Source organism: Humulus lupulus, chromosome 5, assembly GCF_963169125.1.
Source record: "Humulus lupulus chromosome 5, drHumLupu1.1, whole genome shotgun sequence".
Lineage (NCBI taxonomy): Eukaryota > Viridiplantae > Streptophyta > Magnoliopsida > Rosales > Cannabaceae > Humulus > Humulus lupulus.
Genome location: NC_084797.1, coordinates 99,221,714 through 99,248,444, shown reverse-complemented (window position 1 = coordinate 99,248,444; position 26,731 = coordinate 99,221,714). Strand labels below are relative to the sequence as shown.

Here is a 26,731-nt window from a genome sequence, read left to right as displayed (position 1 = left end):
GAGTTTTTTCTTTAATGTTCCCTTCAAAATCTTGTTCATGACCTCTGTTTTCCCGTTTGCTTGAGGCCTTGCGACTGCAGAGAAGCTTTTGATGATGCCATGTCTTTCACAAAATTCGGTGAAGTGGACGCTATCAAATTGCTTCCCGTTGTCGAACACGATTTTGTGAGGGAAGTCGTATCGACACACAATGTTGTTGATGACGAAGTCCATGCATTTCTGGAGGTGATGGTGCTCATTGGTTCCACTTTGACCTACTTGGTGTAATAGTCGACGGCTACTATGGCGTATTTTACTCCACCCTTCCACGTCGAGAGCGATCCTACTAAATCGATTCCCCACACTGCGAAAGGCCAGTGACTGGTCATCAGGGTTATTTCTGTGGGAGGGGCTAGCATGATCTTCGCATACCTTTGGCATTATTCACATATGTGGACGTAATCAACACAATCATTCTTTATTGTGTGCCAGAAATATCCTTGCCTTAGAATTTTCTTGAACAAGATGAGTCTGGCAGTGTGATCCCTGCAAAATCCTTCGTGCACTTCGTGCATGATTGCATTCATTTTTGTCCTGGATACACATTGAAGATAGGGCATGGACAACCCCCTGCGATAGAGTTTGCCATCCATCATGACATATTTGGTAGCCTAGTACTGAAGTTTCCTAGCGGCAGCTCTATCCGCGAGCGATTCCCTAGTGGTCAAGTGATGGATGAGAGGGCCCATCCAGGACGTAGAGTAATCGATGGCATTGATGATTTCAGGGGCTTGAATACTAGAGGCGGGTAGGTGGTCTATTGGGACCACCCTGGAGAGTTCTGCTTCAACATCCATGGCTAATTTTGCCAATGTGTCTGCAAACACATTTTGTTCCCTGGGGATCTAATGGATGAAGTATTTCTTGAAGGATTGTAGTACTCCTAGGTTCATGTCAAGTAGGCGGCCATCTTCTCCCCCTTCGTTTTGTATTCCCCCAAAATCTACCTGACCACCAATTGAGAGTCATTGTGGACTTATATATTTGCTACTCCTACTTCCCGGGCCAAGCATAGTTTGGCTAGCATGGCCTCGTGTTCAACCTCGTTGTTTGATGCTTCAAACTAGAAGCGTAGGGCACATTGCAACTAGTGACCTTGCAAGGTTATCAAGATGATCCTGGCCCCGGCCCCATTTTCATTTGAGGCTCCATCTACGAAGATTTTCCACAGAGGAATTATGGGGTCGATGGGCTCTTCATCTTCGGTTATTCCAATGCATTCTACGATGAAGTCAGCCAGGGCCTGTCCCTTGATAGAAATCCTGGGGACATATGCTAGTCAAACTGGATAAGCTCCATGGCCCACTTCATGAGTCTCCCGGATGAGTCGGGTTTCTGTAATACTTGTCGTAGGGGATGGTTCGTCAGTACCTTAATGGCATGGGCCTGAAAGTAAGGTCTCAGCTTCCTGGAGGCAGTCAGTAAGCAAAATGCCAGCTTCTTGATTAATGGGTATCTAGACTCTGCGCCCAGCAATCTTTTTCTTACGTAATAGACCGGGGGCTATACCTTTCCCTCTTCTCGTACTAAAGCGATAGTGATGGCATGTTCCGACACTGCCAAATACAAGTACAATGGCTCCCCTCCACTGGTTTTGACAAGATTGACTCATGGGCCAAATGTTCCCTTAATTTTCAGAAAGCCTCTTCACACTCGGCCGTCCATTCAAACCTCTAGCTTCCATGAAGTATATTGAAGAATGGGATGCACTTGTCCGTGGACTTTGAGATAAAGTGGCTCAAAGCTGCTATTCTTCCCGTCAAGCTTTGAACGTCTTTGTGCTTTCGTGGTGAAGGCATCTCGATCAACGCTATGATCTTGTCTGGGTTGGCTTCTATTCCCCTCGAGCTTACTATGAAGCCTAGAAACTTCCTGAATGTCACGCCAAAGGTGCACTTTTTCGGGTTCAGCTTCATCCCATTTTTTTGGATGATGGAAAATGCTTCTGCCAGATCATCCGCGTGTTCAGCCAAGGTCTTGGATTTGACAAACATGTCGTCTATGTAGACTTCCATGTTCTTCCCCAATTGGTTTCGGAACATCCTGTTGACTAGCCTCTGATAGGTGGCCCCAGCGTTCTTAATCCTGAAGGGCATGATGATGTAGCAGTATACACCTTTATCCGTCTAGACGCTGTTTTTTTCTTGGTCTTTTACATGCATTGAGATCTGGTTGTAGCCGAAGTAGGCATCCATGAAACTCAACAACTCATACCCGGATGTAGCATTCACCATCTGGTCAATCCGGGGCAGGGGGAAGCAATCTTTCAGGCAGGCCTTGTTAAGATCGGTGAAGTCGATACAAGTCCTCCACATCCCGTTTGGTTTTGGTACCAACACGGGATTGGGCAACCAAATGGGATACAAGGCTCCCGTTTGGCTTTGGTACCAACACTGGATTGGCCAGCCAAATGGGATACAGGGCCTCCCGAATGAAGTTGATCGAGGAAAACTTCTCGACTTCTAACTTGAGGGCTTCTGCCCTTTCCACCCCTAGGGGTCTCCGCTTTTGCCAGACCGGAGTTGCATTTACGTCAATGTTCAGGGCATGACATATGACGTTGCAGTCGATCCCGGTCATATCCGATTGAGACCAGGCCAGGACATCCTGGTTCTCTTTCACCTGGGCAATTATGGCAGCCCTGACCTCCGAGTTTAAGTTTCTCCCAACTCAAATTACTTTGGTCGGGTTGCTATCATTGATGCACACCTCTTCCACCTCATCCATGGGTTCTAATGCCCTATCTGCTTCTATCGCGGATCCAATTCATCCTCCTCCCGGACCACCCTCCGTGCTGGCTGTGGTTGTGGGATTGGATCAGCGTTTTCCTCTTTAAGAGGCTCTTCGCGGACCATGTAGATTGGTTGAGCGGAGACGTGATAGCACTTTCGGACACTTTTTTGATCTCCCCGCACAGTTCCCACTCCTCTGTTATCGCATGGAAATAACATGCAGAGATGGCAGATGGAGGTGATGGCACCGAAATCGACTAAAGCGGGACGGGCAAAAATTATGTTGTATGCAGTGGGACAGTCTACCACTACGAAAGTTCAATATTTGAACGAGCCTTGAACCTCATTCCCCAACGCCATGGGTAGTTGGATCTTACCCATTTGGAGCAATGAATCCCCATTGAAGTCATAGATCTGTGTTGGGCATGAGACCAGATCTGCCTTTTTCAATCCAATTGTTGTGAATGTCGGCTTGAACAGTACACTGACGGAGCTCCAGTCATCCACCAACACTCGGGATACCCTTTTGTTGGAAATTTTTGCATCAATGACCAAGGGGTCATGATGCGGTAAATGAACATTTTGAGAATCCTCTTTCGTGAACGTGATGGGTAGGTTCATTAACTTCGGGCGCTAGGCCAGAGTTTGGACCAAGGCGCATACCTCATGGTTGTGATCGAGCTCGCTGAGGTACCTTTTCTGATCATTCCGGGATGGCCCTCTCAGATGCGAGCCTCCTAATATGGTGGCCACATGGCCATCTACCCGTGGAGGCGTAGTTTCAGAAGGATATGGAATTTCAGGCCCAGATGCTTGCACTATTGGGGCCCCCTGGGGGCCCTGTGCTCCCGAACCTGTAGCGTACCCTCCCTGAGGAGGTCGGTACGATCCAGGTGCACCCAGGACCATAGGTTTTCCGGGAGCCGCTGGAAGTCCTGGAATCCATGTTGGCATCCTGACCCATCGGGGGAGATGCCCCAGTTTGATCAGGTTCTCGATTTCGTCCGTTAGCTGATGACATTCTTCGATCGTGTGACCCACGTCATTGTGGTAGGCACACCTTTTGTTGGTGTCCCTCGAATTCTTTCCCCCTTTAAACATAGGGGCAGGCTTCTAGTAATGGACTACATTGCCCATTACGAGGTAAATATTTTTCCGAGTGCCCACCAGGCTGGTATATTCTGTGTATTGGGGCTCGTAACCTTTTTTCCCCTTCTTTTATGGCTCAGATCGGTTCTAACTCTTGCCTGATCTCTTTCCCCGAAAGGGGTTTATGCTTGCCTTAGCTCCTCCGGCTTGAGGTGGTTGGGCACCACCGGGAGTAGCACTGTACCGAGTGGGTGCCACTCCGTACCCAGAAAATGGGGCTATTAGATCCAGAGCATACCCCGTTGAAGTGGGCACATAGACCGCCGGGATCATGAATGGCATCCCAAGGGTCCTAGTGGATTGGACGCTACTGGGGGTGCCAAATAGATATTTGCTGAATACCACCCTCCGTATCCGGGGAAGGTTTGGGGGGTCGACTAGGTTGTTGGATGCCACCCAAAGGCTTGGATTCGGGCCTGTTCCCAATTGATGAAACCTTGGGGCCCCCTGATGAATTCTTCAAGAGTGGCCACCTTGCTCCACTGCATGTTGTCCCAGAGAGGGGACCCTACTCTAATCCCAGACTGGAGAGCCACCAGGCGCTGTCCATCACCCACCTTAGTTTTTTAGGCTTCCTCCATAAAGCGCTGGATGTGAGCCCTAAGGGTTTCTATGGGATGTTGCTTGACATTAGCCAGCGCACTAACTTGCATGTCCAGCTTTATGGCAGCCACAAACTATTTGCGGAATGCTGATTGCAATCCGGACCAAGACTAGATCGATCCCACCTTAAGTCTTTTCCACCACTCTTTAGCGGGTCCAACCAGAGTGATTGAGAAACATAGGCACTTGCCGATGTCACAGACGTGAGCTACAGTCATCAGTTGATTATAGCGGGACCAGTGATCTCTGGGGTCTGTGTTCCCGGTATAGGCGAGTTGGTCCGACATCTTGAACCCCTTTGGTAGCACAACGTCCAGTATGTACTTGGCACATGGCTCATTTTCCTCTTCTTTGGAATCAGAAACTCCACCTTCTTGTTTCCAAACCAAGTGGTCCGTGACTTTCTTAAGAGTGGCCAGCTGTTCCATGAACTGTCTGGCCATTCCATCATCCAGGGAGACTCTCTTGTTCCTCCTGTCGTTGAGGTTATTCCTCAAGTCGCCTCCTCGAGGGCGAATACTTTTTTTGCGAACCATCTCCTTTCGAGCATTGAGGTCGTCACGCAAGTCTACTCGGGAAGTATCATCTCCCGAACTGATTGCTTCCAACTCTTCTACGTTTTTTCACCCTCCGTGATCCTTGTTCATGGAGGTGCTGGGATAAAAGCGACGTTCCCATTCATCTTATTTAGGGACGTTCCGGGGCCTAATACCCTGCGGACGCTTCCCCTGTGGATCGTTCGGATGATCCCATCCTGGGATAGGATTCATCTGTTATTTCCTACGGAGTCGCTCTGGGTTAGCCTCGGTTCTTGGAACGGGGTGAACTTTCTTCTGGGGGTTTGTTTTTCCAACAGGATCGATCATTTTGGCCTTTCCTTTCTCATGAGCGAGATTCGACGGGCCGGCTCCAGGATACGAGGATGGTCCCGGAGGAGGAATAGCGCTAGCGTCGTTTGGTACTCCACTTCTGATAGGTGGGATAGGCGGCTGTGTTCCTGGGGAAGGAACGACCGAAGGATTGGCTCCCAATCCTTGAGCAGCAATAAAGACCTGAAGAGCCAGGAGGGACTCTTGCATTTGGCATGTGGCTTCTTTTTTTTCAGCTATCTTGGCTTCTTGATCTAGGACCTGTTGTCTCATATGGACCACCTCTGGATCCTTCCGCTCAGGGTCCATATCCTTCACGTCAGGATCGACAGGGTTTTCGGCCTCCTAATCCTCATATTCCCCTTCATCTTCCTCGTAATCGCCTTCGTCGTAGTCACCCCCATTTCCAAAGTTCTGGGAATCGTCGGGCAGAGGCCCCTGATAAGCTGTGTCCTCGAGTTGGTCTTGAGGAAATAGTTGGTTGGCCAATGGTTCTCCATTGTCTTGCTGTTGCTGGTGAGCATGATCAAACACAGCATGCCTAGTGTTCACCATTTTCGTAGATGATCGAGATTGATTCAAGCTTCCTTCAGCTCTCAATGAAAGCACCAAAATGTTTACTGAGTTTTTATGAAACTAGAAATATATTAAGAAATAAGAGCTAAAAGAAAGAATTAGAAATGAACAATCAGAGTTTTTAGGTGGTACGAGTGTTAATGAGCCTTAGTCAACGAGTCAGTTGTATTAAGCTTTAGAGAGCTTTTGACAATGGATTTTTCTACAAAGTTTTAGCATAGTAATTTCTTACAAAAGAACATATGGATCCCTGCTACAGTGCACAAATAGCCCTATTTATAGGCAGTCAAGCGCAATGGACTTGGGCCGGACTAATCCAGGCCCAATAGGGATGTAATCATGATTTGCTAGCTAATGGAGCCATAATACAAAGAATGTTACATAATAAAATGTAGTCAGGCGTGGCCAAGCCTTACAGCTACCCATTGTACGTTAGCTCGGACTAGTCCGCGTAGGCTTCTAAGGGGATCGTGGTGACAGGATCTATCAGGATAGTGGCAGTATTGTTTCCTAGGAACAGTGTACGTTCCGTGCATACCCTCTTCTGCAGGTTATAGTTGAGGAGACCAACTGCCGGATTTCATGGGGACAAGTCAGCATTGGGGCTAGCTAGGCTTTCCCTATTTAAAAGTCTAGTCTGGGTTCATTTACTAATTCTGGTTCACTTACCCGAGTCCTGGTTCGTTCACCAGAACTCGGGTTCATTTGCCAAGATGGACATCGTGACACTAAGTATCTCCCCTGGATTCTCTATAAGGTCTATCTCCATCGACTAGTTAGTCTGCCACCTCAGTTGGCATCCCATAAGATATAGGTAGGTCAGGACTGGGAAGATGAGTCAGGCCTGTATCTTAGTCCCGGTTCCCTCATTATGCTCGCGCCCATCGAACGTTTTTGGGCTCGATGGTGCTTGGAATATTTGGGGTTTCATCCTTCCCAGTTCACCAGGCTCAAGATGGGCCCGGACCATTTAAGAGGGCCCACGGACTCATTTGGGTCATGCCATGTGTCACGGGTGGAAAATAGGGATAACAATAAGATATATAAACTTTGTAAAAATTTAAATATGGAATTCATTTTTTAATTATTATGGACTCATTATATTTTATTAAACCTATTTTTTTTTAGAATGTTCTAATACAAAGTAATAAAAGTTATAAAATTCTCAACATAAAAAAATTAAATTATAATGTATTGTTAATTGTGTCATAATAAAATATTAGCCATTAATTTTTAGCTTATTATACAATGCAAAACATAATTTTACAATAACTTATAATTATAGATAGATAAATAATACAAATTATCTATAATATAAATTAAAGAGAGAAATTCTAGCAAAAATAAATAGATAAATTGTCCTATCTTTCATTTATATTGAATGGATAAATAATAAAATATATTGGGAAAATAATAGTTTGGCCATTGTGTTTTTTCCAAATATGTGATCGGCCCCTATGTTTTGTTAAATAACAATTTGGCTCCTATGTTTTACAAAATTGATCAAAAGAGTACCTTATACCCAATTTTGGTCAAAAAAATTCAAATATAATATTTCATTTTCAGCTACTCGACCACTTTCTCTGCTTCTCTGAACTCATTGTATCACTAACGACCAGAGAATTTATCTTATAATTGAAAATATTTTGACCAGAATCGGGTCTAAAGTACTATTTTGATCCATTTTGTATAACACAGGGTCCGAATAGTCATTTAACAAATCACAGGGGTCGATCGCGTATTCAGGAAAAATACATGAGCCAAAATAGTATTGCCCAAATATATATATATATATATATATATTATGTAATATGATATATATTTATTTGATATCTAAAAAATTATTAATTGATACTTGTGTGTTTTGCGACAAAAAATAAATAAATAAAGAAAATTTTCAATATATTATAAGGTTAAACAAAATGAAAAGAAAATAAATAATATTTATTTATCATTATTAAAAGTTTTTTATTTGACAATTAAAACACCTAAATCTTACAAAGGTTTTTTTGTTAAAAAAAAAACTAAATGTTAAAGAGTTAATTGAACTAAAGGAATAAAAAAAAAAGTTAAGTTGCCAAATATAGATAAGAAAGAATAATAATATATATAAGACTACTCAATGGTTACTACTCATAAATAGATATTAACAATTATGATGATGTGACAACATAATGACTTGGTATAGCAATTCACCAACAAATAAATATTTGTTTTCTACATTAATTTCGAATTTAGTTATTTTTTTTGTCATAATTAATATTGTTTCCAATCAATGAGAGATGATATCTATATTTAGAAATTGACGCTAGCTATATTTAGCTATATTTAGTTTACAATATTATATTTTTATAATAAATACACGTTTTTTATCAGGTAACCCTTACAAAAATTTGAAAATATTAAACTTTATTTTTAGAAATATTAATTAACAACTATAAATAAAGATAATTTATATTAATGCAATTATTAATATTAGTCCTACGCTAGCATGTCCTCCAAAGTTTGCTAGGATGTTGGGTTTGAGTTGGGAAACTTTTAGTCCTACGCTGCAGTTGAGTGTACCTATGGGAGGGCATGGTGAAGTATCAACCATCTGCAAATCGGTTTGTATTGTGCTTGAAGGGCATAATTTATTAGGAAACCTGATGGTGTTACCTGTGGGACAATTTGATGTGATTCTTGGCATGGATTGGTTGTCTAAGTACCAAGCCATTGTAGATTGCTCACGAAAAAGGGTGACTCTTTTAACTCCAGGTAGAGATTTCATAGTATATCGGGCCAACATGAATGCAGTAAGGCATAATCCTATCCTTAAGGCATGTTTTGGTGGGAAAAGAAACTTAGAGTGTTATGGGAGTCTGTTTGCAATCAAGGATGAGTCTAGGCCTCTAGACAAGTTTCCTTGGATATCAGTGGTTAGTGGCTTCCCAGATGTGTTTCCTGAGGATTTGCAAGGACTACCACTTGATAGAGAGATCGAGTTTTGCATTGATTTGATTCCCAGGACTCAACCAGTTTCTACTACACCTTATCGCATGGCACCTGCAGAGTTAGCTGAATTGAAAAAGCAATTGGGTGAGCTAATGGATAAAGGTTACATTAGAAACAGTACTTCTCCCTGGGGAGCTCCAGTTTTGTTTGCCAAGAAAGCTGATGGATCCTTGCGACTCTGCGTCGATTATCAGAAATTGAATCAGATGACAATTAAGAACAAGTATCCTTTGCCAAGGATAGATGAGTTGTTTGATCAGCTCGGAGGTTCAAAGTGTTTTTCCAAGATTGATTTGAGGTCAGGCTATCATCAATTAAGGATTAGGGAAGATGATATTCCTAAAACTGCTTTTAGAACGCGTTATGGACACTTTGAGTTTTTGGTGATGCCATTTGGGTTGACAGATGCACCTGCAGCATTTATGGACCTTATGAATAGGATCTTTAGACCCTATTTGGATAAGTTTGTGGTTGTTTTTATTGATGATATTTTGGTGTATTCCAAGACACCTGAGGACCATGCAGAACATTTAACTATTGTGTTGCAAACTTTGAGGGACCATCGATTATATGCTAAGAAAGAGAAATGTGACTTCTGGATGACCGAGGTCAAATTCTTAGGGCATGTAATATCTCAAGAAGGCATTACTGTGGATCCTGCAAAGATAGATTCTATCTTGCAGTGGGGGAGACCAAAGAACGTTACGGAGGTTCGAAGTTTTCTTGGGTTAGCAGGTTACTATCGTCGCTTTGTGGAGAATTTTTCTCGTATTGCTATGCCTTTGACAAAGCTAACAAGGAAGGATTTAAAGTTTGTGTGGGATGACAGTTGTGAAGAAGCTTTCAGAGAACTTAAGCGAAGATTGACTACGGCGCCTGTTCTCACTATGCCTAATAGTGATGAGCCTTATGTGGTATTCACTGATGCTTCTGGTACTGGTTTAGGAGGAGTTCTCATGCAAAATGGCAAGGTTGTTGCCTATGCTTCACGCCAATTGAAGCCACATGAGAAGAACTACCCTACACATGACTTGGAACTTGCAGCAGTGATTTTTGCCTTAAAAATTTGGAGATGTTACTTATATGGGGAAAAGTTTGAAGTATATTCTGATCATAAGAGTTTAAAGTATCTCTTTACTCAAAGAGACTTAAATTTGAGGCAAAGAAGATGGGTCGAGTACATGGAAGACTATGATTTCACTTTGCAGTATCATCTTGGAAAAACAAATGTGGTCGCTGATGCATTAAGTAGAAAACCTCATGGCATTTTGGCTTGTTTGGCTCTTGAGGGTTGGAAAAGGACGGTCATTGTGGGTGATTATGAATTAGAGTACAATGACGGAAAAGATATTGCTTGTGTTTCAAACGTAGTGGTTACACCAATGCTACTTCAGCAAGTTAAGCAATGTCAGTGGCAAGATGAGAAATTGAGACTTATCTGGAATCGAATCCGAAGCGGTGAGCAGTTAGATGGATGGACAGTGAATGCCGAAGGATTCTTATACCATAAGGGAAGATTGGTTGTTGCAAATATTCTTGATCTTAGAGAGTCTGTTATGATCGAGGCTCATAGGTCTAAATTTGCTGTACATCCTGGAAGCACAAAGATGTACCAAGACTTGAAAAGGAAATACTGGTGGGAAGGTATGAAGAGAGATGTGGCTAACTTTGTAGCTAAGTGTATGGTTTGCCAGCAGGTTAAAGCTGAGCACCAGAGACCTTCGAGGTTGCTTCAACCCTTACCTATACCAGAATGGAAGTGGGACAAGATCACGATGGACTTTGTGACAGGATTACCGTTAACACCATTAAAGCATGACACTGTCTGGGTGATTGTTGATCGTTTGACCAAATCTGCTCATTTCATTCCAATTAGGAAGGATTATAAGGTTTCTAAGCTAGCTCGACTTTATGTGGATAATATACTTCGACTACATGGGTTACCTTCCAGCATTGTCTCTGATAGAGATCCTGGATTTACATCAAGGTTTTGGCGAGCGTTGAAAAAATCTTTTGGAACTGAACTTAACTTGAGCACCGCTCACCACCCTCAGACAGACGAACAATCTGAGAGGACTATCCAAACTTTGGAGGACATGCTTCATTCTTGTATTTTGGATTTTGGGGGTAGCTGGGGAGAACACTTGTCATTGGTGGAATTCACTTATAATAATAGCTACCAGGCCAGTATAGGCATGGCTCCTTATGAGGCCTTATATGGGAGACCATGCAGATCACCTTTGTGTTGGGCAGAACCAGATGAGCATGTCACAATTGGGCCTCAGATTATCGCTAGTACCACAGAGAATATCAAAGGCATCCAAGAGAGACTTAAGGTTGTTCAAAGTCGTCAGAAGAGTTATACTGATCTCCACCGACGAGAAGTTGAGTTTGAGGTTGGTGACTATGTCTTCTGGAAAGTTACTCCCATGCGTGGTGTGACGAGGTTTGGAGTGAAGGGTAAGCTAGCTCCAAGGTATATTGGACCTTTCGAGGTTATCGAGAGGGTTGGGGAGGTCGCTTACCGATTGAACTTACCAGCGTGGTTGGGGCACGTTCACAATGTGTTCCATGTGTCGATGCTGAGGAAGTACACTCCAGACCCATCACACATCATTGAGTATGAAACTATCCCTCTTCAGGAGAGCGTGACATATGAAGAGCAACCTATCAGAATCTTGGCGAGAGAGTTAAAAGTGCTAAGGAATAGGGAGATTCCAGTAGTCAAGGTCTTATGGCGGAACCATAGAGAAGACGAGGCTACTTGGGAGTTAGAGTCAGAGATGTATGAGAAGTATCCTCATTTGTTTAATTTTCAACTTTAGGTTGTTCTTTGAAAAAAAAAAATTTTGGGACGAAATATCTTTAAGGAAGGAAGAATGTGAAGACTCAAATAAATAAATAAATAAATAATAATATTTTTATAGTGGTGGGGCCCACTTACTTTATTATTTGTCAGATTTCTTTTCTTTTTCTTTCCTTTTCCTGTTTCGCCCAAGCACTTCTCCTTCTTCTTCTTTTTCTTCTTTTTCTCTCGGCAGCAACCCACGTCGGGGTATCACACAGTTGTTGTCGGAGTTCTCTTTTGCCGCCACGTGCCGGAGTTGGAGCACCAATGGTCGGCAACAACCTCATCCCCAAAACCTCAAGGCCATCGGACTTAAGACGCACACGAACGGAGCAGTCAAAGTTTCGTCGTCAAAACTTTGACCGCACTTTCCGGCGAACCCAGACCTCCATTCGGTGAGTGGGTGGCACCGTTGGAACCAGTGTGAAGGGAGGAACGTCGCCCACTAAGTCATTTCAGTCAACTCACCGTTTTTCTCCCGCGAAATTGTGGGTATCTCCGCCCCTTTGGAGGCATTTTCCGGCGACACCGGAGGTTAGTTGGGCAAAGGGTCTGTACTTCCGTGATGTACTACTCGAGAGGATCATTTTGATATATGCCATGCATATATTCGTCGACGTTCCCGGTACCGCTATCAACTGCTAGTGTGCACCGCTTGGGTGAGGTTTTGGAACTTGAATTTTTAAATATGGTCATATCATATGTCGTTGGGCACAATTTTGAATAAGGAATTCAATAATGACAATCGTTTTCTCATTTGATGCTTGTAGGAAAATCGTGATATATAGATCCAATTTAATTCACTCTAGGATAATCGTTAAGCTTGGGAGTGCGCTTGGGGCTCAGACTGAAAATTCTTAAGAGGTAGGGACTCAACTTGACTATTGGACTTGTTGTACTCTTATTGAATTGCATTAACATATTCCAATTTTGATATTGATAAAATGTTTGAAAAATGGAAAACTTAATCTACATGTTTTCTGTTCTGTTCTGAGGGCACTGAGTGCCAAATATATTATTTTGTTAACTTAATTATGCAGGTTATGATTTTTGGGTTATATACAAATGCAGCTGTTATGCTGCCCAATTTTCTAAAATAAAAAGGGAATATGTTTCTTTCTTTTCATGTTTATCTGCATTTGGTTATATCGATGAGAGCCATAGTGATCATGAATTGTGCATGTTGTTGTTTCACGACCTAGTCTCTGTGTCATCATAGGTAGATCAGGTGTCCACTCACCTGTAGGTGTAAAGACCTAGCATCTGTATACAGGAAGTGTTCTGAGCCTCCCCATTGTGGTGGTTATCAGGTCCGACTACCCGGTTTAGGAAGTCGAATTTTCTATGGTGGGTAACGGGAACTAGGGATCTAGTGGACGGTGTGATGTGCACTGGTAGCTATGCTCTTATGATTATTTATGGTTTCTCTCTATTTTGGTTTTTATACATGATGATGTAGGTTTTGTTTTAAAAAGCTAACCATGCAGGGGTTTTTATTGAACTTTTGAGTCCTATGCTATTAGTTGCTTTCCTACTGGGCTTTATAAGCTCACCCCCTATATCTCTCCCATTCCAGGATCCTAGTGATGCAAAATGTGGATAAGGTGAATTATCGCTGAAGCTAATGTGTTTAGCGCCCTAGTCCTATCTTTTGAATATTATGTATTTAGTTTGGAACCTATCGGTCTGTATATCTAAATTAGCTATGTAATAGTTAGAAATGAGGAATGGTGGATGCTAAGTATTATTTTGGTGTTTTATGACTTATTAAATTTTAACTGTTTGGTGACTACATAACTGTGGGGATATTATTATTTTATGTATTAAGATAAATGATCCTACTTTTATCCGTAATATTTTCATATATAATTATAGGAGTTATTCCATTGTCTTGACTTATAATTATAGTAATATTTAAAATAAAATTAAGGATCATTTATAAAGGTTATTTTCCACCAAGGGTCAAAGTTTGACCTTTGACCACCCAAGTTATGGATATTACAACTCTGTCACAGCCTAGGCCTCGGGTTGTGACACGTTTAGTAGGGGTAATCAACTTAATCTGAAATGACTCATTCCATCCCATGAAGATCCAATCCAATTTAAATTTTAGGATAATGTACAATGTCTTCGAAAAAGATATACTCACTATAACTAATTGGTATATATATATGTTATGTGAATAAAAATTATGATAACTTTTATAATTAATAAAATAGAAAATAATGTACAATGTCTTTGAAAAGTTACACTCAATATAACCAATTAGTATATATATATATATATATTATGTGAATAAAAATTATGATAACCTTTATAATTAATAAAAAATAAAATAACGAACAATAATAATGAATGTGAAAAAAATTAGTCCCTTGCATATGAAAGTGTAAAAAAGACAGTAGTGAAAAATCACATCATACTTCTATAACAAGAAATAAATATCTGATTATAATACAACAAGATCTAAACAAAAATGAACAACCATAATTTCAAATAGAATATTATAATACAAAAAAATATAAATATGGTTAGGAAAATAATTTCTATTTATAAAATAAAAAAATTAAACAAATAATAAAATATACGATTTGTTTAAAATTTAAACTTAAAAACGATTTGTTGCTAAAAAAACTTAAAAACGATTCGTAGAAAAACAATTGTAGTTTAATAAGAACTTTGAATACCATTAGCAGAAGAGATAAATAAAAAAATTACTAACCTTGAATTTTTGTCGATCAAAAAATGAGTGAGATTGTTTTGAAAATGGCTATTACAAAAATGAAAAGTAGATAAAATTATATTATATTTTTCATGAAGAAACTAGACAAAATAGATCAAAGAAATTACTAACCTTCAATTTTTTCTTGATGAAGAGATGACTTTTTTTTTATATAAAAATGGCTGCTAGGTTTTCATTGTGAGATGAATGAAAGATGTGTGTAATATATCGTAATATATAATTAAGGATAAGGATGTAATTTAAATTTTTTCTTTCATAAAAAAATAGGTAAAATAGGAATTATGAAAGTTTCATTAAAACAATAAAATAGCTTCCCGTGTTTGTCCTTCCTAGAAAAGCTGGTGAGTCATTACTTCTCTAAAAAAACTCTTCTAAATTAAAGAAGCTCTCTTAATGTATTATTCAAACACTCTTGAAAGTTACTTTAAGATCCCAAAAGCTCTTTTAAGCCATGCCAAAGAGGGCCCTTATGTTTTTTATTTTTTTAGCCTTATGCTATGCTGAGGGGAAAACGACAGAGTCAAGTCTATATTTTTATATAATATTTTATTCAGCTATTCTTATAAAAGTAGATATTTGGCAAAGTATTATTTTTATCTACTTTAATCAATATATATTTAGATAGGAAAATTTGAGTTTTAATGCTTAATGAGGGTTCTAAGTCAAAAAAAATATTAGGCATTTAAATCATTTCAAAAAAATGTCAATTCTTTTGTCAATACTCAAAATACCCCTCTCATAATTTTTCTCATCCACTTCCTCTTCTCTCTTCCCTCTCTATCTCCCTCAACTCATTCCTCTCAACTCCCTCTCTAGAAAAAAAATTCATGGGTAAGGTAAAATATAATAGAACTCAATGTAACGGCAAATATTCCTCACTATTAGGACACTAAAATACTACATTTCGAACAGATATGGGCATGATTTTTTAGTTTTTTTTTTTTTGCGATTTTTTTTCAGATCTGAAACTTTGAAATCTTCAGAAAATCAACATGGTTCGATGGTGCTCGATGCCAGCTCGATGGGGCATTCAAAATCAAGATTTTCATAAAAAAATTGATGTTGCTCGATGGTGGTTCGATGTGATTCTTGCAAGATACGTAATTTTTCAATCGGGTGTCCGTTTGGGGTGTTTTTTTTCAAGATTTATACGCTTTAGATGTGTATATACACATTTGAAAAATGTAAATTTTGAAATAAATGTAAAACATACCTCATGTTCAAGATATTTTTTGATATGTTTTCAAGTTATAAACTTTGAAAATGTGTATGTGAACATCTAAAATGTGTAAATCTCAAAAAAATACCAAAAAAAAAAAAACCCCAAATGGACACCCGAGTGAAAAATTATGTATTTTATAAGAATTGTATCAAACCACCACCGAGCAACCATCGAACCACCATCGAGCAACGTTGATTTTTTCATAAAAATCTTGATATTGAAGGCCCCATCAAGGTGGCATCAAACACCATCGAGCAACCATCGAGTTGGCCATGATTTTTTTAGTTATTTTTCAGATTTAAAACTCTGAAATCTATAGAAAATATAATTTGTTCGATGGTGCTCAATACCAGCTCGATGGGGCCTTCAAAATCTAGATTTTCATGAAAGAATCGGCATTGCTCGATGGTGATTCGATGCAATTCTTGTAAGAGACATAATTTTTCACTCGGGTGTCCGTTTGAGGTGATTTTTTTTAATTTTTGGTATGTTTTTGAGATCTACACGTTTTAGATGTTTACATACACATTTTCAAAGTTTATAATTTGAAAACATACCAAAACATATCTTGAACATGAGGTATGTTTTGCATTTTGCATTTTCTTCAAGATTTACATTTCCCAAATATGTATATACACATCTCAAAAGTGTAGATCTTGAAAAAATACCCAAAATAAAAAAAAATCACCCCAAACAATACCCGAGTGAAAAATTATGTATCTTGCAAGAATCGCATCGAATACCATCGAACCTCCATCGAACCACCATCGAGCAATATCGATTTTTTCATGGAAATCTTGATTTTGAAGGCCCCATCAAGTTGGCATCAAGCACCATCGAACCACGTCGAGTTTTTGCAAGTTTCAAAGTTTCATATCTGAAAAGAATCGCAAAAAAAAAAACTCAAAAATCATGCCCAGGACTGTTCGAAATGCAGTATTTTAGTGTCCTAAGTAAGGAATACTTGCTATTACATTGCGTTCTCTTATATTTTAACTGAGTGTTGAGAGGAATGGGTTGAGGGAGAGAAAGGGAAGAGAGAAGATGAAGCGGATGAGAAAAATTATGGCAGGAATATTTTGGTTATTGTCAAAAGATTTGACATTTTTTTCTAAATGATTAGAAGGTCTAGCATTTTTTTTATTTATGACACCTCTTTTAAGCATAAAAATTCAAATTTCTCATTAGATATACATTCTATAATTCTTTACAAAATAATTTTTCAAATACACTCAACATTGTTAAATTTACCTGATTAAGATCAACCCCCTTTAGACCTCGATCGGTATGAAAAATTAATCCTATTTTGAGAATTATTATTTAAAAAAATATATATCATTGTTCAAAATAATATTGTAAAATATCTAATTTCACATTTAAAAAAAATTAATTTATTCTGCAGAAGAGTGAAATTTGCTAATTGAATTTTTTTAAACTATGAAAACTGGATATATAGAATGTGTATTTCATTAAATTCTCTATTTTTTCTTCTGGGTATATTGTAATTGTTTTAAGAAATAGAAAATAAAAAGAGGCCTCCATTTGGTTATAAAAAAGAACGGCATGTTCTTATTTGGAGTGAAATAGTGAAACAATAATTTTGACTCATATTCAAAGAAAAATATTTTTCACATAAAGTCATAAATAATATAAATAAATATATATATATCATGACCTGACTTCAACTCAAGCATTGTTTGAAATAACGTTATTTCCAAGAAATTAAAATAATGAAACAATACCCCACTTTGTCCCACCATGAAGGAGACTTCTCAACTTTGACCAATTTATAATTACACCATATAGATAAAATTAAAGGTTTATATAGCTAGAAAGAACCCCAAAATCAAAGGTCACAGCTGGTCTCTTCTCATATCGTTTATTCTCTCCTCTCCCATCTCAGTTCTCAGTTCTCAGTTGTCTGTTTCATTGATTCACAGATGGATATTGAGCAAGAAGAGATGCAATTCCTTGGAGTGTTTGATATATTCAAAGAAGCCTACAAAATCATCCTCACATGTAGAAAAATCTTTAGCCAAATAACCCTTACCTTAATCTTCCCTCTAAGCCTCTTGATCTTAATCCACATACAAGTCTCCGACATCCTTTTCCGTAACATAATCCATAACGAGTTCGTTCTAGTGGACACCCAAGTCGGAACTACCAAGTACAACAGCCTCTCTCGCCACATCTCCTCCGAATGGACCTATTTCTGGCTCTTCAAAGCCCTTTACTTCACTTTCCTCCTCATCTTCTCTCTCCTCTCCACCTCCGCCGTCGTTTACACCGTCGCGTCCGTCTACACCGCCCGAGACTTGTCCTTCAAAAAGGTCATCAGTGTCGTTCCCAGGGTTTGGAAACGCCTCATGGTCACTTTCTTGTGGACCTTCCTGGCCTTCTTCGCCTACAACCTCGTCGCCTTCATTATTATGATTCTCGTTGCTGTCGTTTTGTTTGAATTTTCTTACAACTGGGGGATGGGGTTGCTTGTCGTTTTGGGGTTGTTGTATGGTGTGGGGTTTGTATACTTGAGCTTGATTTGGCAGCTGGCCAGTGTCGTTTCGGTCTTGGAAGACGTTCGTGGGATTCAAGCCATGAATAAAAGCAAGGCGTTGATCAAGGGAAAGATGTGGACATCAATTTTCTTATTTGGGATTCTTACCGTTCTCAGCTTCGTCTTCCAATTCACGTTTCAGAAGCTCGTCGTTCACGGATGGTCGTTCGGGATGTTCGGTAGAGTAGCATTCGGTGTCGTTTGCTTGTTGGTGTTCGTCAAGTTGATGCTTCTGGGGCTTGTTATACAGACCATTCTTTACTTCGTTTGCAAATCTTATCACCACGAGAACATCGACAAGTCAGCTCTTTCGAATCACCTTGAGGTTTATCTACTCGGAGAATATGTCCCTATCAAGGCCAAGGATGTTCAGCTTGAACAATTTGAAGTTTGATCATCATATAATATCAAGTGATCTTAATCAGCTGGTATATTTACTTAGTTTTCTTTTGGATTATATATTTTAATTACGTACTTGTTATATATAAGATAATGAATTTGTAATTTTGTATGCCGTCCACTACTTATATAAATGGAAAAAAAAATACATTTTTTCTTAATTAATTGTTTCGCTTTTCTTTTGTTATTGCTATACTTAATTACACTAAACTATTTCTTCCACTTGACATTGACTTTTGGAATTCAATTGGGGCAATTTTTTTTTAAGCTGGACTGAGATCTAGGCAGGCGTTGGATCTGAGAGTTAATTATTATTGGTAATTTTCGCATCTAGATGTGTGCTTAACTTGATTTTTTTTAATATTCAGAAATGACATAAGTTAATCAATCAATTAAGTTGGTTTGGTTTCTCAAAAATATATTTATATAAAATGATTGTCTAAGGCCAGGAGTTATTGTGTTTTTCGGTTGTACGTACGTAATGACTTTTTCTAGAGATAAAAAATCAAATAAATTAAAGGGGTAATTCATTTTAATAAAATATTTTTTAGACTTTATATTTTATAAAATAATTCAAATAGAACCCTAAATTCGATTTTGGTCAAAGTTTTATCAACTAAAATCACAAATAATTCACCAAACTAACAATTTAGAACAAAAATAAAATCATTATGCTTAAAAATTGTATTGTTATATTCAATTTTTTCTTTATTAAATTAAATTTAAAAATTTATTTGAACTATTTTACAAAATATGGAGTGCAAAAATAATTTTTTTAAAACACATAATAAAAAAAAAATAATCAGAAAAATACAGGAAATATATATATATATATATAAATACGAGCGGACTCTTCCATGTGTTTATCCCCTCGAACACGTCCATATTTTGGAATTCCAAGAGCTCTCACAAATAGACTTTTCTTCAACAAATATATCAATACAAATATAATATATAAAATAGTCTTAAAATGACTCCATCACATCTTGTATTTTCTAAATATTTTATATTTTCCTACAATATTCCTTCTATAATTGCATGGTTTGCTTTCCATATATATTTTCTTCAAAGTTTTTCTTTTTGTCAGGTTCAAAAGTTTTTCATTCCTTCATATATTTATTTTGTTTTTGAAGAATTCCTTCATATTTGAATTAATTATAATAAAAAAACTTAGTATTTTAAACAAAAAGTGAATTTTGATGAAATATTAGAAAAAATTATAAAGTAGTGCTCAGAACAACTCAGACTTAAGACTTAGTCAAAGTCTTTGTTTTTGGCCATCTTTGTTTAATTCCCAATTATAATGTTAGTCAAAGTCATAGGTCGATTTTTTTTCTCGAACTTTAGAGTATAAAATATAGGGGTGTTCAAACTGCACAAATCACTCACATTGCACCCTAAAATATAGTTTGAAATTTTTCTCGGTCTGATTGCGATATGTATTTTTCTCAAACTGCATGGTATGATGCGGTTTGTAATTTAATATTTAATAAATGTGGTTCAAACTGCACTGCACTATCAAATATCTTTATTGGGTCCTTTCGTGTGACCAGGAGAGTGACTCTTCATGTTCGTACGTGACCATCGGTATTCTTTGTTTCTGAAAATCTGGTTTTGCTCGATCGGTCATGGCAAACAATGGTGATGGTTTGGATGATTTAATCTCAAAAGCACATGGTTTATCAGTAGGATCTCTCGGTGAGGAAGGGAATGAAGCAGAGCCCATCTTTGTTGATGACGAAGCGGACTGGGACGTGGTGACCGAAGCGTCGACGGTCTCTTGCTTTGGAGGCAAGTCTGTTGTGGGAAGAATTGTTGCTAAAAAACAGTGCAGTAGAAGTTTTATCCAAACTGTTTTCGGCAGGTTCTGGAAGTTTTCGAAGAGGTGGAAGGTGAAGATATTAAAAAGAGATGAGTTGAGCACGTTCGTCGGACTTACGTTCGACTCTGAATATGAAGCTTCAAGAGTCTGGAAGGAAGGTTTATGGGTATATAACGGTGGCTTCATGCTTGTTGAACAATGGCCAAAGTCCGGGGAATGGAGCGATGCGGATCTCGACGGAGTCCCGTGCTGGGTTCGTATCTGCGGATTCCCGACGGTTGCTCTCTCCAAAACGAACGTGTCCAGGATTAGCAATCTTGCAGGGAAAATCATGGAACTGCCGTGGTCCAATATGGATAGGATCCTCCTTAACGGGTACGCTCGGGTTCGCATTTATTTTCCTTTATCTAAAGCTTTATTTGCTGGACGTTTTGTGCCCATTAACGGGAAGAAGTTTTGGATCCAGTTTAAATTCGAATGTCTCCCCCTGGTTTGTTTTAAGTGCGGTAAGTGGGGGCATGATGAGGTTATGTGTGATGGGGATGCTATCCTTGTCAATGACATGTTCGGAAAAAAGATGCGGCTGTATGGATCGTGGCTGAGGAACGAAAACCCTCTTACTAACTGTTTTGATGGAAGACTTTATAAACAGGAGGTTCCTGGCAAAAATAAACAGAGTAATGATATCAGCTTGAAGAATGACATCGTGGGGGATGGAGGAGGAAGCTCCTCACATTGTGGTCAAGCTTCTGATAACTTGAGTAAGGAAGTTATCAACCAAAAAGACCCGAAGAATCGGGGAAGGAAGAACCGAGAACAATGGAGGGGGACTTGAGAGATGGCGATATATCTAAAACGGTTAACTCGAAGGAAACGTGTAAAAGTTTGGATGCCGTGATGGAGGAGGATAGAGATTTTGGTAATACTAAGAAGGTGGTTGATACAAATGATAGGAGGAATGAGGTTGGTGATAATGGGAATGATAAGGCAATGCTGGCCGAAATGTGCTCTCTGAATACAAATATTGATGTGGATGACAGCAGGAAGAAAAGGCAAGATTTTGGGAATAATGCCAATTCCTTAGAGGAAAAAAGGGGTGACGTGATAGGAGTTAAGAAGAGAAAGCAGGAACTTAACCTGAAAAATTTGACTGATGGGACAGGAAATGAGGAAGGGGCTGTGGTGAGTAAGGAATTAAATGGGGCATGTGGAGAATACATTAAGAATGATAATCATGTCATTGGAGGGAGTTTTAATATGGGGGTCAGTTATGAAGCCAAGAATAGTCAAAGGAGGAAGATTTCGATTAAAGGGAGGGCTCGGGCGCTTGCCAAAAGGGGGTCTGAGTTGCAAGAGCCTGGTGAGGAGTGTTTGATGAGACCCCAGGGTGGGGAGGAAGGTGGTATTGGAGGTGGTGTGAGGGATGGGTCTTCTGAGACTTTGGATAAGTCATCCCTCTTTTCTTCTTGTTTATCGGCGTCTCCTGCGAGGCAGGAGCGCCGGGAACAATGAAAATATTAAGTTGGAATGTCCAGGGAATTGGGAACCCCTGGACGTTCAATGCTCTCAAGTCCCATATTAGGGACCAGAATCCTGATATTATTTTTCTATTGGAAACTAAGCTTACGAGGAATCAGTCGAAGGTTACAATGGAAAAGTTGAATTTCAATAATTGGTGGACTGTTGATAGAAAAGGAATGAGTGGGGGTTTGTTGTTGGCGTGGAAAGAGGAAATTAGATTGGAAATTCTTTCCTGGTCGTGCGGGCATATTGCTGCTTTGGTTAGTGGGAAAGGTATGCTGCCTTGGCTCTTCTCGGGCTTCTATGGGAACCCGGATCTCTCGAAAAGATATCTGTCTTGGGATCTCTTAGGTAGAATTAAAGATATCTCTGTGGGTCCTTGGTTGTGTGTGGATGACTTTAATGAGATTTGCCTGAATTCTGAGAAGATTGGGGGAAATTTAAGAAACAAAGCTGCTATGGATAGATTCAGGGAGGCGCTAGACTCAAATAATTTGATTGACTTTGGTAAGGTTGGGAGTATCATGACCTGGAGAGGTAGAAATATCTTGGAAAGATTGGACCGTGCTCTTTGTAATAACGATTGGCTAGCTCAGTTTCCTGATGCTAAAGTGGAGGTGCTGGATTGGCTCTGCTCTGATCATAGGCCGCTGGTGATAAGGTTTAGGATCTTGGAATCTAACAAGAAGTGTGGGAAAGTGAGGAGAAATACTAGATTTCATTATGAAGAAGCCTGGGGTGAGGATGATAAGTGCAATGAGGTGGTTTCTAAAAGCTGGGAGACCGACGGTCTTTGTAGGAATCCTTCAAGTATCCGCTCAAAAATAAAGTGCTGTGGTTTTTCGCTCCAGGAGTGGAACAAAAAGAAGAAAAAGGAGTGGAACAGCGAAATGAAGGCCGCTAAGGAAAAAATTGCGGATCTGTCTAAGACTAACAATCCTGGGAATTGGGGTGATCTGAAAAGAGCGGAAGACAAAATTAACTGTCTTCTCGAAAAAGATGAAGTTTACTGGAGACAACGGAGCAGGGCGCTGTGGTTAAAATACGGGGATAGAAACACAAAATACTTTCATTACAAGGCTTCGGCCAGAAGGAAGAAGAACACTATCTTGGGGCTGAATGATAGTACTGGTTGTTTGCAGGATGAGGAGAAAATTGTTGAGGAGATCATTTCCAATTATTTCAAAAATCTTTTCACCTCTTCCGGGGCGTCTAGGGAGGATATGGAAGTTGTCTTAGCTTTGGTGGTTCCTAGAATCTCGCAGGATACAAATCAGTGCTTGGAGGCTGATTTCTCTGAGGAGGATGTGGTTAATGCGGTTAAATTGATGAATCCTTCGAAGGCTCCTGGTTCGGACGGCCTTCCGGCGAGCTTCTACCAGAAATATTGGAAGGTGGTTAAAAAGGATGTAGTCTCGATTTGCTTAAGGTTCCTCAATGGTGATGGGGATTTGACCTGTTTGAATGACACTCTTATAGCCCTTATTCCCATAGTTGAGAAGCCTGTCAAAATTGAGCAATTTCGTCCCATTAGCCTTTGTAATGTGATATATAAAATTATTGCTAAGTGTATGGCGGATAGACTGCGAAATACTATTAATTTATCTATTAGCGAATCGCAGAGCGCTTTCGTCCCCGGGAGAGCTATCCAGGATAATGCGATTATTGGTTTCGAAGGTCTCCATTGTATGAGGAAAAATTACTATGGAAATGGTTCCAAGCTCACTCTTAAGCTGGACATGGCAAAAGCGTATGATAGAGTGGAGTGGGATTTCATTGAAGGTATGATGCTCAAATTGGGATACAGCAGAAGATGGGTTTATAAAGTCATGAAGTGTGTTAGATCGGTGAGGTTCTCGTTCCTCCTCAACGGTAATATCAAGGGTAGCATCAAGCCGACTAGGGGCCTTAGGCAGGGCGATCCGCTTTCTCCGTTTCTCTTCCCTTCTAAGGAGTGCGGAGTTGAAAGGGGACATCTGTGGTATTAAGTTTGGTAAGACTCCTATTTTTGTTTCGCATTTGTTCTTTGCTGATGACAGTCTTATCTTCCTTAATGCTAGAGATAGGGATTGCTTTGCTTTTAAGGAAATTATTAGCAGGTACTCGAAGGCTTCTGGTCAACTCATCAATTTTGACAAATCTGATGTGTGTTTTGGGAACTGTGTTGCTTTGAATGAAAGGAAGAGATTAGCTGGGTTGCTCCAGGTTAATTTGGTAGAGATTCATGGTAAGTATTTAGGGCTTCCGTCCTTTGTGGGTAGAAACAAGAGAGAGGTTTTTGATGGGCTTAAAGACAAAGTCTGGAAGAGACTGAGGGGTTGGAAAAGGCCGCTGTTCTCCAGCGCAGGGAAGGAGGTTCTTATTAAAGCCATTATTCAAGCAATCCCAACCTATGTTATGAGTTGCTTTAGAATTCCCAAAAAGGTGATTGACAGCCTGCATGGTCTCGCAGCAAGATTTTGGTGGGGAACGACTGATAAGAAAAGGAAAATACACTGGTGTAAGTGGGAAGCTCTGTGCAGGTCTAAAGCGTGTGGGGGTTTGGGCTTTCGGAATCTTCACATTTTTAATCAAGCAATGCTTGCCAAACAATGTTGGAGGTTCATAAGAAACCCAGACTCTCTTTGCGCAAGGATCCTCAAGGAGTGCTATTTCCCGGATTCCTCTCTGCTTGGGGCGAAATGTGGTTACAAATGCTCGGAAGTTTGGCACAGTTTAGTGTGGGGAAGTGAGATTATAAAGATGGGATCCCGATGGAGGATTGGGGATGGAAATAATGTTAGTATATTAAATGACCCCTGGATTCCGAGGCCCAGATCTTTCAAAAATTTTGATGCCCCTTTTCTTCCTGGTGACCTTAGAGTGATAGATTTAAAAAAGGACAATGGTCTTTGGGACGAAGAGATGATCAGGTGTTTATTCAATGAAGAGGATGCTTTACTCATTCTTAGTATTCCTTGTTTTGAGTCTGATCTTGCTGATAAACTGCTGTGGCATTATTCAAAAAATGGTGAGTATAGTGTCCGTACCGGTTACCATGTTGCCATGAGCTTATTAGATAAACCTGAATTTTCAGATTCAAAGATGACTGAGGCACTGTGGAAAACAATTTGGGAGATGAGAGTTGCCAATAAAATTAAACACTTTTTCTGGAAATTAAGCCATTCTTGGCTTCCCACTAACCTCTCTTTGTTTTGCAGGAAAATAGCTATATCTAAAGATTGTGACAGGTGCCTGACGGGTGAGGAGGAGGATGGCTTCCATGCCATTTGGAGGTGTAGGGAGAGTAAGAAATATTGGAAACAAACGGTTTTTTGGAAGTACATCAAACAAATTGAGGAAAGGGACCCCTGTTTATTCATTAATGCAATGAGGAATATGCTCAGAAAAGAAGACTTTGAATTATTTGCGGTTATTTCTTGGCATATTTGGTTCATTAGGAATAAATCTATTAGGGGTGAGAGAGAGCCCGATCCGGTGGAGTTTGTGGAGTGGTGCTGCGTTTTTTGGGAGAAGTCGGTTAAGAAGAAGGGCGGCCCAGCGGGATCGAAGTTGAACCGATCCTCCATCAAATGGAACCCTCCTCAAGCGGGCTGGGTGAAAGTTAACGTTGATGCCGGTTGTATGAGTGATGGTCGATCGTGGTGCGTGGCTGCCGTGGGAAGAGACAGTGATGGAAGGGAGCTTGGGTGCCTGGTTCGTGTTCTGAACCAGCCCTTGGCAGCGGAACTGGCTGCAATCCGTGAGGGGGTGCGTCTGGGCGAGCAGCTGGGTTTGAGGGCGTTCTGTGTAGAGTCGGACTGTTCTAATGTTGTGGCTCTTGTGAAGAGGCCGGAGGTGTTCTGCAGTGAGTTGGAAGGTCTGATCTGCGACATCAAAAGAATGACTGGAGTTTCTCGCTGCATTGATTTCCAGTTTGTGGGTAGGGAGGCAAATGCTCTTGCTCACGGTTTAGCAAAATGGTACTCCTTCAGAGGAGTCTCTGCTGTTTGGAAAGGGAGTGTTCCCTTGGATCTGGTTCACATTTTCTCGGCTGATATGCCTTAACTGCTCTGTTCTGGTTTCTTGTTTTTAGTGAATGAAAGTCTTTCTTTTCAAAAAAAAAAAAAAAAAAAACTGCACTGCACTATCAAAAATACTAATTTTTAAATATAATTTTTAGATTTATAATAGTCCATATATGTTCAAAAATCCAGCCATTAAAATAATTTTAGGGCAACATCTTTATCACCTATCACTCATTTCCCTCTCTTTTAACTCGTTCTCTGCCAACAACAGCCAACACCACACATAGACACAATCGCACAAATCACTCTCTCCCTCTAATTCAAGTTCGACTAAGGCCATTTCTAACCCAAACTCTATTTTAAATCAACATCAACTTTATTTTACTACATTTTTTACTTCAAATTACTTCTTCATCTCCAACTCATTTCTTCAAATTTGACTATAAAAAGAATATTCTTCTTTTTATTCTTTTTTATCATCATTAAACAATTTAATTAATAAATAAATATTGATCTTATATAATTATTGATATTAACAAGAATAATTAAATATTAATCAATTTATATAAAGTAACAAAAATTAATAAATTTTCAATTAATTTAACTTGCTACATTATAAAAATTAAAAATTCTATTTCTTTTTAAAAAAATTA

The 26,731-nt window shown here is 39.5% G+C and overlaps 1 protein-coding gene across 1 annotated transcript; it reads left to right on the top strand.

The window, feature by feature from the left end:
• The first annotated feature begins 17,611 nt into the window (after window positions 1-17,611).
• LOC133777548 (uncharacterized) lies at window positions 17,612-18,889 on the top strand. Its single transcript, XM_062217213.1, has one exon. It carries the CDS (start codon window positions 17,716-17,718, stop codon window positions 18,721-18,723), a length of 1,008 nt encoding a protein of 335 aa, XP_062073197.1. The 5' UTR covers window positions 17,612-17,715; the 3' UTR covers window positions 18,724-18,889.
• Window positions 18,890-26,731: the final 7,842 nt, after the last annotated feature.